General features: G+C 48.3%; 1 protein-coding gene across 1 annotated transcript in view; it reads right to left on the bottom strand.

Moving 5' to 3' along the window:
* SLC30A5 (solute carrier family 30 member 5) overlaps nt 1-14,690 on the bottom strand; it is a 302,331-nt gene that overhangs the window by 271,251 nt on the left and 16,390 nt on the right. The window contains exon 2 of the mRNA XM_069223076.1: nt 6,016-6,138. Coding sequence (XP_069079177.1) covers nt 6,016-6,138 — 123 coding nt within the window. The remainder of the gene's footprint in view (nt 1-6,015; nt 6,139-14,690) is intronic.

Below are 14,690 nucleotides of genomic sequence, written 5' to 3'. Positions count from 1 at the left end.
ACAGGACGCCATTTGCTCTCTCGCCAATGGCAAAGCACCCGGTCCGGACGGGCTGCTGGGCAAATTTTATAAGACATACTCAGCTCAGCTAGCACTGAAATTGCTTACCTCATACGAGGAGGCCCTGGCAGAGGCGCACTTACCTTTTACATTGCAAGAGGCCACGCTGGTCTCCCAACTGAAGCCACATAAGGACCCAACCAGTCTGCACTCCTATAGGCCGCTGGAACTCCTTAATACAGATTATAAAATATTAGCCAAAATTGTTGCAATGCGACTGGCCCCACTGGTGCCTCCATTAGTGCATGAGGATCAGAACGGTTTTGTGCCGGGCCACACGACATCCCTCAACCCGTGTAGATTTTTTCGTGCGATGCGCTACGCTCCCCGCCGTTGGCCACGAGCGGGTTGCCTGTTGATAGACCTAGAGAAAATGTTCACCTTGCTGGAGTGGCCTTAACTTTTTGCAGTTTTGCCCAAATATGCCTTTGGCATGCGTTTTATACAGCTGGTGAAATTACTATATACGCTCCCATCAGCTAAAACCAAAACAGGGCGCCTCCTGTCGCCCTCCATTTGTGTTAAGGGAGGCACATGACAGGGGTGTCCTTTATCCCCCCTGCTCTAGCAGTAGAGCCTCTGGCGACGCCGCTCCACAGGACGGGGCGCACTTGAGGCATACCACTGGGTGATGGAAACCATGCGGTCTCTTTATATGCGGACGACCTTCTAGTGTACTTTATTAGAGATATAGTGGAGATCCCCACCAACATAAACGCGCATGCAAGAATTTCTGGCTTGCAAGTAAACTGGGCCAATTGTGTTTTCCTGTTGTCATCTACTGTGCCTGCCCCAGACCTAACATGGCTAGCCCCCGCCCTAACGTGGCAATCCAGCACCTTCATATATCTTGGCATACAGGTATATCACGCGGATACTAATCTGTTTGATGGAAATCTGACATGTGCTGTGTCGGGCTTGCGTCAGCAGATGACGTTCTGGAAAACGCTGCCACTAATAGTCATGGGCAGGGTAGCCCCTTAAAATAATAGTGCTGCAGAGACTCTTATATTATTTTGTAAATTTACTGTTATATATCCCGGCTTCCTTTTTCCGATCTCTGGAGCAAGAGATCCGTAATTTAATATGGAACACCTCCCGCCATAGGGTAGCCCTATCTAGACTTTATTGCCCACTAAATCTGGGAGGCTTGTTGCTGCCGAATTTGGAACATTAATATCTTGCTGCGCAAATATAGTGGGTGGCCCGTTGGTTCTCGGCACGACAGCTGGTGGGCACTGCCACTGATCTTCCAGCTCGGTCACGTTGTAAATTGCTTCATTTATTCCACCCCGTGCTAAACCAGTCCCACCAGCGCCCATGTTTCTGAATCTATCATATTGCTGCTACCGTAGGTGTTGTTACCTAACCAGGCATATCACACTCTATACGCTGGCAATGCCGCTATTAGGGACACCACGTGGTGCATGTACCACAACATGTACAGAACTAGCTGTCTGGCATGAAGCAGGAATATGTACCCTAGAGGACCTCTACTCTGACGGCACCCTTCACTCTCATGGTACACTGATGGAAACCACTGGTCTGCATTCAGGAACCTTCCGCCTCTATTACTCTCTTAGACATACCTTGCAGCGTGCATGGGTTGACCTCGCGAGGGAACCCCAGGTACATTACACACTACAATATCGGAGGGGAGGCATTTAATACGTTGGTTAGCGGACTCTATGCGCACGCATACATCCATGCCACCTGTGGCCCTCTGAGGGAGCTGGGAGATGGACAGGGGGACCTTTCACAGACAAGGAATGGGCGACTGTTAGAAATGGGGTCTTTAGTTGGCAGTCGGTTTGCACCCTGTCCAAGTAGGGATCCTCACTCTAGTCAGGTTAAGGGAGATACCCGCTCAGATAACCCCTGCTCACCCCCTTGGTAGCTTGGCACAAGAAGTCTGGCTTATCTCTGAAGCAATGTGTAAAGCATTTGCACATAACACACAGTAATAAGTGAAAACTCTACAAAAGGACACCACACCAGTTTTAGAAAAATAGCCAATATTTATCTATATAAAACAAGACCAAATACGAAAAAATCCAACATACAGTAATAAAAATATGAATTCTGCAAGATTTACTCAAAAATGCAGTTCCTTGAAGTCGATAGCTCCACCTGGGGCTATCACGGCATCATGATCAGCAAAACCAGCAGTTCAGGCCCGCCGCGGCATTGCGGGGCAGCTATGGTGTCGGGAAGACCCTCAAACAGTACCTTGGATTTGCAGGGCGTCGTGATCCTCGTGGTGTGCTCCGGAGAGGGGCATTGCTGACGCCGCGGTGTCAGTTCCAGAGTCGGTGCAGGAGTCGTCGGACCCTTGAGGTCACACGCATTGCAGATTGAACTCCAGGCTGATGAAATAAGGTGCGTCGGCGTGGATGGCGTCAGGGCTGAGATGCGAAGCGTGACGATGCGACGTGCAGTGCCCACAGGTCATTGTGCAGGCGGCGGCTCGGTGACGGCGTCCAGCAGCGTCGGTGAGACCAGGGCTGCGGTGTGAAGCGGGTGGTGTGACGTGTAGTGTCTACAGGTCACGGTGCAGGCAGGGTCATCGTCGTTGCTGAAGCGTTGTCGTCGGTAGGCCCAAACCAGCGGGACGGGATGGTGCTTTGTGACCCTCACGAGCGGTGTCCACAGGCCGCAGCGCCATCGGGGATGCCCAGGCTGCGGTGTGAGCAGGCGATGCCGGAGTGCGGGCCTACAGGTCGCGGTGCGAGCAGCGGCTCAGTGAAGTCGCCTGATGACGGCGTCGGGGATTCCAGGATTGCGGTGCGGAGCAGGGCAATGCGACTCCGTGTGGCGTCAGCACGTCACGCTGCAGTTCAGCGCCGTCATGGGCGTCGTCTCAGTGGTTTCTCCTCTTGAACAGCACAAAACACACAGTTCCCAATGCTGCAGGTCAAGGAAACTGACGTCTTTGGTGTCCCCGAGACTTCCAAAAGGAGGCCAGCTCTACTCCAAGCCCTTGGAGAATTTTATCAAGCAGGACACACAGCAAAGTTCACCCTTTGCACTCTTTACAGGCAGAAGCAGCAACTGCAGGCCAGTCCAGAAAAGCAGCACAGCAAAGGGACAGTACTCCTCCTTCAGCTCTTCTCCTTGCAGAGGTTCCTCTTGATTCCAGAAAAATTATAAAAGTCTGGGGCTTTGGGTCTTCTTCTTATACCCAGTTCTGCCTTTGAAGTTGGCAAACTTCAAAGCAAAGTCTCAAGTGTTTGCAAGATCCTCCTTGTTCAGGCCAGGCCCCAGACACTCACCAGGGGGTCAGAGATGGCATTGTGTGAGGGCAGGCACGGTCCTTTCAGGTGTGAGTGACCACTCCTCTCCTCCCCTCCAGCACAGATGGCTAATCAAGCTATGCAGGCTACACCCTAGCCCCCTTTGTGTCACTGTCTAGAGGAGGTGTGAACAGCCCAACTGTCAAACTGACCCAGACGGGGAATCCACAAACAGGCAGAGTCACTGAATGGTTTAAGCAAGAAAATGCCTACTTTCTAAAAGTGCCATTTTCAAACTAACAATCTAAAAAACAACTTCATTAAAAGACGTATGTTTAAATTGAGAGCTAAGAGACCCTAAACTCCACATATTTTTATCTGCTCTCAAAGAAAATCTGCGCTTTAAGGATATTTAAAGGCAGCCCCTATGTTAACCTATGAGAGAGATGGGCCTTGCACAGTGAAAACCGAATTTGGCAGTATTTCACTGTTAGGACATATAAAACACACTAGTATATATATGTCCTATCTTAAACATACACTGCACCCTGCTCATGGGGCTATCTAGGGCCTAACTTAGGGGTGCCTTACATGTAGTAAAAGGGAATGTTGAGGCCTGGCAAGTGGGTACACTTGCCAAGTCGAATTGGCAGTTTGAAACTGCACACACAGACACTGCAATGGCAAGTCTGAGTCATGTTTACAGGGCTACTAATGTGGGTGGCACAACCAGTGCTGCAGGCCCACTAATAGCATTTGATTCACAGGCCCTGGGCTCCTCTAGGGCACGTTAAGAAGGACTTATTAGTAAATCAAATAAGCCAATTATGGATAAACCAATCCACAGTACAATTTGTATGGGGAGTACTTGCACTTTAGAACTGATTAGCAGTAGTAAAGCTGCGCAGAGACAATAAACCAGCAAAAACTAAGACCAGGAGGTCAGAAGGCAAAAAGACAGGGGAGACAAAAATTCTGCCAGTTCTAACACCGACCATATTAGAAACACCCATGTACATCCCACGCAACACGTGATTTTGCCTCATACAATATTACGTAATTCAAAGAGCCTCTCTCACACCCGAGAAGATTAACAGATATTTTAACCGTATGGATGCTGCTTGCCCGTGCTGTCAAAACCTGGGGGCGAACTTCCTGCACATGGTGTGGTCCTGCCCCATTCTGAGCCACTACTGGCCTTTGACTCTAGCGAGTTTAGCACGATGTGTAGACCAACCCTTGCCACAGACATGGGAGACAAGTATTCTGGGACTGTTCCATAAGGGCAAAAAACTGAGAGCGACAACCCGTTTTCTGCATCTAGGTTTTTTAGTGGCCAAACACTTTATTACCCGTAAATGGCGGTCTCCCGAACCGCCGGCACACAAAGCATGGGTGCGATCGCTGACTGTCTGGGCAAGAGCGGAGTGCACAGCTCTCCGGCACGAGGTGTTAGGGCTACGGAAGTATCCTCCTGCGTCACAAGGGGACCTATGGTTAACGGACCTCAGCAATCCATTGATGTCAGCGCTGCTCAATTCCGATCCCCCTGCTGTATGTGATGCATGATTGCAAGGGAGTTTATATAATCTAACACACAGCATATCTGTATATATGGGCAGAACAGATAAACACCCCTTCAGCTTGGAGGCAGCTGCGCCGCATGAAAGCCACATGGACTGCATGTGTGGGGACAATTTGCCGAGCACCTATAATCAGTATAATGGTTTTACTGATCTGCATTGTAAGTACATAGACATGTTTTGCCCATGCCTCTCCCTTCTTGTATGTTTATGGTTGCGAATTGAAGTTACATTTAAACACATGGACCGCATGTGCCTTTATACTATACTATGTCAAAACTGGGGAAGAGCTTTAGTCTCTTTTGAATAGCTCTGTTTGCCTTTAGTTGCAGGGCAACAATGCTTTCTGTACAATGCCACCAGCTCGGAGTATATAAAGCTTTGTTATTTGTTGTCTATTGCTAAGGATCAACTGTGAAGTAAGCCAAGCTTAATAAAATCTAGAACAGTGCTAAGAGGATATGTGAGCATCAAGACTTCCTCTAGAATGTACAACTTGCATCAACTGCTAAGTAAAGTCCTACTTCAACATATTAAAAACAGTGGCGAGCCTGCAGAGATTAGAAGTAGCAATACGATTTTTGAAAAATATACATTTTCTAGATCTGCAAAAATCACATGGAAAAGGTGATCGGACCACAGTTTCAACAGATCAACATTGGTTTTGAATAATGAAGTTGGAAATAATATTTTTAGATAATAAACTACACTTTGTTAGCAATGTGCTAAAAGGTGGGGGGAGCATAGGAAATACCTTGTATATACACCATGCACAGTGATTTATAAAATGTACACATATCCAAAGAAACAAAGTAAAATGTAAGAAGAGTTAATTTGTTAGGCTTGGAACCGTGAGTGTAAAAACCCATCCACCTAGAGCAAGATGCTGAAGGGTGAAATTAAACTGAAACCAATGAAAAGAGTTGAGTGTCTTTATCTAACCTGAAGATCAAATGGATAATATCAGCATATCCACATGCACAGCTCCATTAGTGTATGTATAAAAGCATACCCAAGGAAGATAGTTCCATCACCATCTGGTATTCCATTACTTAAGGCTTTGACAGATGTAAGAAAAATACATTAACTTTAGTTCTGCATTTTCATAAGAGCAGCAAAATAAATGAACACAGACTTACCCTACTTTTAAAATAAAGATAAACTGTACAATGTGGACAATCTTCAACAGATCATACGATTCAAAGATTCCTAATGCTTTACAAAACTTTGTGAAGCACAGCAGGACAATGTATCTTGTCAACCTGTAAAAAACATGAAATTGTATCACTTAAGAGAACTATGTATTGATCTTTTGTGTTGCAAGTGCTGAGGTATTTACATCTCATTATAAGCATGCACATAAATAAATTAAATACAAAGGAAATGAAACAAACAATTTAAGTACTAAAATAAAAAGATGTTGGACACTTGTGTAAATCTCAGAAGAAAAAAGCACACGGGTTACACTAGTGAATGCTTATTTTCACCACACACAGAAAGGTTTGAACTTATGTTGTTCATGATGTAGCTTCGATGAGTGCTAGTGAACCTTGGTATGTATCTTTTCACTATACAGAAGGCAAAATGACTGAGAATATTAAGGGTGTTAGATTGTGATAATACAACTGTGTACCAAGGTGGAACTTCGAATGGTGTGCATCACAGGGCGGCAGTGCCAGTTAATGGGGACAGCAGTGCAGGTAACACCAGAAGAGCAGATAAGATTCCAGAGGAACGGCAAAGGGTGTAGCAACGTAGTGTCACAGAAGAAGTGTGTACAGCATCAAATGCCTTGGGGAACAAGGGGGTGTTGCAATAGAAGGCTAGGTGATGAAATGTAAGGAATCTGATGAATTTAGCTACTTCATGCTGAGTAGTCGTCCAGGTATTGAGAGATACACTTCAACAGTTTCCATCTAGCTATACTTAAGATCCATCACAGTAAAAACGTAACAAATTGTATGTGGAGGAATCTATCCAAATAGACTAATTTGTTGTGTCGGATCATAAAATAACATTGCCACACTATCTTGCTAACTCTCTGCAGTAACACACGCATTGTTGAATCTTGAGGGGCCACAAAACTAGATAATTATTTCCCATTAATCAGCCTCTTGCTCAGCTTCCTTATCGAGGTTGCTATGGGTAAAACAATATCTAACAGAAATAGTCTGAAAATCCATGATTTAGTTCTTAGTGTGTCACTTGGAAATAAACAGCTCTGAGATGCTATTCAATTGTACAAGAACATAATCATGATTTTGAATGACCGTATAAGTTTATTGCCCACACAGAGAAGTATGCACACAGGAAAGGATAATAGAGATCATAACAGGGGAGTGTAGGTTGACATGTTGGTCTGTCACTGGTGGCTGCTGAAGTGTCCAATAAGCTAGATCTACTATATGAGTTTCTTTTACAGGAACGAGCCTACAGACTTGTTAAAAGTATACAAGGGACTTGCCATGTTTTTGTATTTTGCCCTATGGTTTTCTGCGGTGCTCCAAACAGTGTGCTCTTAAAAATGATCAGAAGTACCCCCAAAACACGGATGAAGAAAAAATCACCTAAACGAAAGTCACCCTCCATGTATTCACACAACCCCTTAACCAATAGTTTCTCAAGTCCATTTTCCCTGAAGTAAGGAAAATACAATGTTAACAAAAGTGCTACAAGTCCCTTTTCTGGTCCCTGGGGCTGTGAATGTTTACTCTGCCATGTCCATCAAGAGTACTGCTATGACCCTTCATCAAGGTCTAGCAGTCAAGACATAATCTTGTAGATGGTTCTTGGCCTAGAACCCAAGTACAGTATGTCAGAAATCACACACATTACAATAATTTCTTCTATTCAATGGACTACGTGATTTGTTGTATAACTTAATAAATCTGATACTTGCTCAATATCCACTCATTACACAAAAGAGCCTTATATTTACTATATCCACAGGGGAAATAAAGATAGCAACAGAAAATAAAAAACAAATAAAGTATTTTTTAATTTTAATAGTGAAACAAAGATATACAACTTTCAACCCAACTGTGAGACACTTTGACCCGACATCATATTCCAAAGTTGTACATGGCAATAAATTTGCCAATTAGCGCATCCACATATAGTAATTTGTGTACCACACACTCCACATGAAATTCAGCAGTCCATACCATACATGCTACACATCCAAATAGAAGTAGTACTGTAGGAAGGGAGGAGGGGGAATAAATGGGGTGGTTGAGGAACCCACATCGTTACATCTAGAAAAAACGATATTTGCCCCCCCGTATCCCTCGCCTCCTGCCGCATCCGCCGTCCACCTGTGAATCCCTAATCTCATGATGATTGCGATCTCCCAAGTGTGGGCACCCCTGCCCCCTGCCACTCTAACCAACTCACTAGGGTGCCCAGCTGCCATGCACCAGGAGACATCCTATCCCAATATAGTCAGAGCTGCTCCTGGCAATAGGCTGCATATTTAAGCCAGTCAGATTTGCGAGAGGGGCCCCTACAATGCCCATCTCATGGACACCCTGCGATTCGCTAACAGGAGCAACATGCCGACCAGATTCCTTACCCCACTCTGGACTTCTTTCAATTATCCCAGGAGAGACACCATAAGGGGTGCATGGAACTACACCCTCCATCATGGCATCTATTACTATCAGTCCGCCTCCTGAGCGGAACACCGTCGGCAACGCTAATCAAGGCGAAGCCCCATGCGATGCAAGAGTATCGGAATATAATAGACCAAATGCAAGAATTTGAAATTTAGCAGGTGTAGGCCGTAAATGGGGGAAAGGGCATGAATATGCACACAGCAGTAGCGCCAGCCTGAATCGGAAAGCGATGTGCCCAAGATACGTTTGCAAAGTGCACGGGAACCCAGGACAGCAGGTGCTGCAGTCGCCTACATTGCAGTATATAATCTGGTGATCAGCTGGTGTGGCGTCTGAGAGGAGATGAGTATCTCTAATGCCTGAAATACTGGCGGCGGGAGATGGAAAGTCCTCGATCTGGGCTCTCAGAACAGTACGTAATTGTAGATAGGTAAGCCGATATAGTGGGGTATTCAGGGGCTCCTGCAATGACGCATTTGGGGTAATAAATTGTCCCTCTGGGTTCAAGGATCCCATGGTGCTCAGCTGCAACCTCTGGAGCCTCGCACAGGTGCCAAGATCACTTGTCATGAGCAGCATCGGCTGGTCCAAAAGGGGCAAGGAAGATTCATAAAGTAAGGCTCATGTTTGTCCTGCGACGGAGTTCGTGCCAGGGCCACACTATGCATGCCACTTTGTCCACTGTAGCTTGGAGACACCATCGGGGGGGTGTATATAGCCCATAACAGTTGGCAGGGCCATATTTGATCCTGATCCTGTTCGGGGGCAATGTGAGGCAAATGCGGTATAGGGTGAGCCCAGAAAGGCGCTTGGGCACAGCAATAGTATAGATCCATATCAGGTGCACCCTGTTTAAAGGGCAGCTTGGGCAGTTCCCACAACACTCACGGCTGTCCTCCTCCACAGAACTGGGAAACCAGTAGCGATCGCAATCTCTTCCTGAAGCACTGTGTGAGCGGTAGTGGTAAGTTAATGAACAGATATAGGAATTTGGGGAGAACCACCATCTTCGCTATGGCTATCCAGACCACAAGCGACAATGGCAAGGACTTCCAGCAGTCTACCTTCTCCTCCAGCCAAGCGATTGCTTTACCATAATTCGCCACCCACAGTGCGTATGAATCTCCTTGCTTAGCCAAATCCCCAGGTAACGGACTGGTTCTTCCACCCAGCACAAAATAAACTCAGAAGTATGCAGGTCTGCTATATCCATTAATGGTAAGACTATGGATTTAGCCCAGTTGATTCTGATAACTTATAATTATCCAAAGTGTATTAACTTGCGTATGAGGGGGCAAAATTTGTCTGTGGGAACGACACAAAGCGTGACATTGTCTGCATACAGTGGCACCAGGATCAGACGCTGTTGGAATGCAAGCCCTCAGTAGCGGTGATGTTGCTGCAGGCACGCAGCCAATGGCTCCATTGCCATCGCATACAGAAGTGGCGATAAAGGACAATCCTGACGGGTGCCTCTGGAGTCAGGTAAAGGTTCTGTGATGGGGCCGTTGATGTGGCCAACTAATCCGCTTCCTAGAAGCGGGATGAGGCGGCCAACTAACCCGCTTCCTAGAAGACAACAATACGCTGGACACCTCTCAATCCGGATTTTGGAAGGACCACAGCACAGAGAGCGCCCTCATCACCGCAACCGATGACATCAGGACCATGCTCGACAAAGGCAAAACCGCGGTACTCATCCTCCTAGACCTCTCGGCCGCCTTTGACACTGTCTGTCATCACACCCTCCGCACATGCCTCCACGACGCAGGGATCCGCCACAAAGCCCTGGACTGGATCACAGCCTTCCTCTCCGACAGAACCCAGAGAGTCCACCTTCCTCTCTGAAGCAACCAAGACCATCTGCGGCGTTCCCCAAGGATCCTCGCTCAGCCCAACCCGTTTTAACATCGACATGACACCGCTTGCCAACATCATTCGATCCCACAACCTAAACATCATCTCCTACGCCGACGACACCCAGCTAATCCTCTCACTCACCAAGGACCCCGCCACCGCCAAAACCAACCTCCAAGACGGAATAAAGGCCATTGACAACTGGATGGAGAGGAGCCGCCTAAAACTGAACTCAGACAAGACGGAGATCCTCATCCTCGGCTCCAAACGCTCTGCATGGGACGACTCCTGGTGGCCAGACGCCCTTGGAACCGCACCAGTGCCCACCAACCACGCACACAACTTAGGTTTCATCCTAGACTCAGCGCTCACCATGACCCAGCAAGTCAAAGCCGTCACATCCTCCTGCTTTAGCACCCTCCGCAGGCTTCGCAAGATCTTCAGATGGACCCCCACCGAAACAAGGACGATCCTCCATGCCCTCGTCAGCAGCAGACTGGACTACGGCAACGCACTCTACGCGGGAACCACGACCAAGCTCCAGAAAAAGCTGCAGCGTATACAGAACGCCTCCGCACACCTCATCCTTGACATCCAATGCCGCAGCCACATCTCAGCCCACCTGAGAGACCTACACGGGCTCCCTGTCAACAAGAGGATCACCTTTAAACTCCTCATCCACGCTAACAAAGCACTCCACAACACTGGTCCTGCCCACCTCAACGAGCGACTCTCCTTCCACATTCCCAACCGTCAACTCGGCACCGCCACCCTCGCTCTCGCCACCGTCCCTCGCATCCACCATACTACAGCCGGCGGCAGATCTTTCTCCTACCTCGCCGCCAAGACCTGGAACTCCCTCCCCGCCCACCTACGACAGACCCAGGACCCGCCGACCTTCAGGAAACGCATCAAGACTTTGTTGTTCGAGCAGTCTCCTCTCCCACCCCCCTCCTCTCAGCGCCTTGAGACCCTAGCGGGTCAGTAGTGCGCTTTACAAATGATTGATTGATTTAAATGATTGATTGACTGATAGTCTAGCTGAGGGTTGCGCATATAGCAGTTTAATGAGAAGGATACATTTGGGGCTAATGCCCAATCTAGCAAGAAGCGAAGGACCATTCTAGAGAATCAAACGCTTTGGTTGCATCCAAGAATACCACGGTTGCACGAGTTTCGGGGTCCACTGATTGAGCCACTGCAAAGTATGTCTGTGGGTAAAATGCAGTTGACCATCCTGGGATGAACCCGGAATGGTCCAGCAAAACAACAGCAGGCAGCAAAGGCAACAGCCTCAAGGCGATCAGTTTCGCCAGGATCTTGTTGTCGATATTTATCAAAGACAAAGGCCAGTAGGAGTCACATTTAACCCGATTTTTACCAGGTTTAAGCACAGCTACTATCAGCGCTTCCCTTAGGGATGGGGGCAGTATACCGCTCTCAACAGACTTTGTGTACATCTCTAAAAAAAAAATGGTGCCAAAAGGTCCACGTACTCCTTATAGAACGCCACAGTCAAGAGGGCCAGGGGCTTTGTCCCCAAGAAGTCCCTGGATGACCTGGATGATATCTTCCTTTGAGAAGGAGAGTCTAAGAATTGTCTACGGCTGTGCTCCAGCCATAGGAGGCTGAGCGTCTCAAAATATTTAATATATGCGTCTTCATCGAGTGAATCAGAGGAAGAGTACAGGGTGGTATAGAAGGTCTTCATTAATTGTTGCATCGCCACAGTGCCAACCCACAGCTCGGCCTGGTCATCGTCGCGAGCCACTATGTATTCACATGCCCAAGGTCTACGTAGGAGGTCACCCAGTGTTTTTCCGGCCCCGTCTCCATCCGCATAACATCTGGCATGCGCTGCCCTCCCGAGATAGCAAACCTCGCCCTGCGCCGGTTCGTCAAACTGATCAAGCTTGGCCCGGGCGTCGGCTAGGAATTTAGTGTCTCCCATGGCATTGTACTGTCTCTCAAGGTCCCCCAGCTCACTCTCCAGGCACACTATGTCACAGCTCAACGAGCACAGGATATCATGCTATCCCCTAATAACCACTTTAAAAGCCTTCCAAAGGGTTCCAGGAAACTGGGCCGTTCCTTTATTGCGGGCAAAGTAGTCTACGATGGCCTCACGAACCTCGTATCTGAAAACCTGAATATGCATGGCCCCTGTCGGCAGTCACCAAGTGAATGCTTGCTGAACCCCAATAGAAATGCACATCTCCAAAAGGACAGGGGGTTGATCAGAAAGAGTGTGCGGGCAATGTGTTACAGAGTTCGTCCAGGTGTCTGCGTCTCTAGTGGCAGTCCACATGTCTATGAGGGACCAGCTGCTGTGCGGTGCATTAACACAAGTACCCTCCGCAGGACCCACCAGTTTGTTTCCACTAATAATGGAACTCAGCACTCGTGCAGCTGCCGGATGAAGGGGTCTCGCCTCGCTGCAATGGTCCATAGATGGGGCCAGCACCACATTAAAGTCGCCCCCCGAAGAGAAGGGTGCCAGGCCCAAGAGTGCCTGCCAGACGCCACACCTCCGTGAAGAACTCCGGGCTATCAGTATTAGGGCCATAAATCGACATGAGCTGGAAGGGGCAGTCAACCAACACACCAGACACCATGACATATAGACTTGAGTGCACCAAGGTAATCCCTTGCGGATTAATATCGCAACCCCACCTGCATAGCAGGAATAATGTGCAACATGCGATTCGCCAATCCACCCGGCTCACAGGCGTGACCTGTTATCAACTGTTAGATGTGTTTCCGGAAGCATGCATATGTCAACTGAATGCCGTTGCAAATATGCAGACACCAGGCGGACCTCACGCGCATTGTTAAGGCTGCGAATATTCCAACATAGGCATTTTACAGGTCCAGGACAACAATTACATCGGACATCAAACAAGAACATAACCTACCACCCACGCCGACCCTTTAAACGGGTCAGACTTGTAGAACCCACCCACATAGCATTTCAAAACATCTCCCTCACATAGGGAGTACTCAAACAACCATGGAGTCATCCCAGGGGGCGATGACAAGGCCAGTGTCCCTCGATCCCAACATAGGAAGGAGTGGTCAGGGTATTAGACGATGTATCCCACAGGGTGGTCGGGACAGCCCAGCGAAGGACAGTCCAGGACCACTTGCCAGTAGAGGCATTATCACTAGTGTCCCAGCTACAACGCAGGCATTGTCACCTACGTGGCCCTTGGCAATTGCCACTCTCGCAGATGAGGATTTGGCTGATTTTTTCGGAAGTGATCTCACAAATTTTGCGGCAGCCGTGGGGTCTGTAAATAAGTGTAACTTGCCGCCATGCTTAATTCTCAATTTCGCCAGGTTTATTAGGGAGTACGTGGCATCAGCTTGAAGTAAGGATAGTTTCACCAGAAGAAAGTCCCTGCAGGTGGCCTGAACTGCAGGGGTAGAGTCAGGGAAAATGGCGAGTGTGTTGTTTTTATAGACAAGAGGGCGCTGCTCCCGAGCCATGCGAAGGAAGGTGTCATGGTTTCTATAGTTAAGGAGTCTAGCAATGACAGGCCGAGCTGGGGCCGTATCTGTGGGCCGGGTCCACCACCAGGACCGCCAATAATGCCTCAGGAAAGAGGGATCTCAACATAGCCTCCACATAGTTCTCCAATCTGCCCACGGAGGTAGGCTCCGGGACACCTAAAGTACGAAGATTATTTCTTCGAGAGCGGGCCTTGAGGTCTTCCTTTTAAATACGTAATACTTCAAGTACTTTCTCTATTTGCAGGAGTCGCTCGTTGGAGATATTGCGCCCATCATCTAAGTCCAAGGTGCTTTGTTCCAGTTGGTGCAGCCTGGATTTATGGTTGTCCACCCTGTCTTTGAGGTGATCAATTCTGTCCATGAGTTGGTCTAGTTTGGCATTGAAGCCGGCAAGACTATGCTTTATATCAAGAAACATGGCTTTGATGGACGAGGACTGGGCCGTCTCTTCTGGTGGGAGTTCAGCAGGGGCCCATCATCACACAGTTTGCCTGAGGGGCCAGGCTTTTTCTGAGTGTCAAACAACACCTTTGCCTGTTTCTGCTCAGGCTTTCTCCTGCTGAGCGTGCAGCAGAGGACAGTTAACTGTGCCCCACCTGTACAGGTAGATTAGGGGGCCGAGTGTGGGGGGTAAGGTCTCCACAGGGGGCTATCCGATGCCCAATTTTACTCACCTCTGGGCCACGACACACATGCCTCTTTGCATGCCACTAACCAGGCAGGGTGCTCTTGAGCTGGGGGCCCTGCAGCCCCTCGCACTTCAGTCTGCCCACCTGTCGATTATGTGGTGAACCCCCAGCTCCAGCGTCAGGACCCAGGCGGTCTAGCAA

Source organism: Pleurodeles waltl, chromosome 1_1 (assembly GCF_031143425.1).
Source record: "Pleurodeles waltl isolate 20211129_DDA chromosome 1_1, aPleWal1.hap1.20221129, whole genome shotgun sequence".
Taxonomy (NCBI): domain Eukaryota; kingdom Metazoa; phylum Chordata; class Amphibia; order Caudata; family Salamandridae; genus Pleurodeles; species Pleurodeles waltl.
Note: the sequence above shows the minus strand (reverse complement) of the source record. Positions and strands in the feature narration are given on the sequence as shown.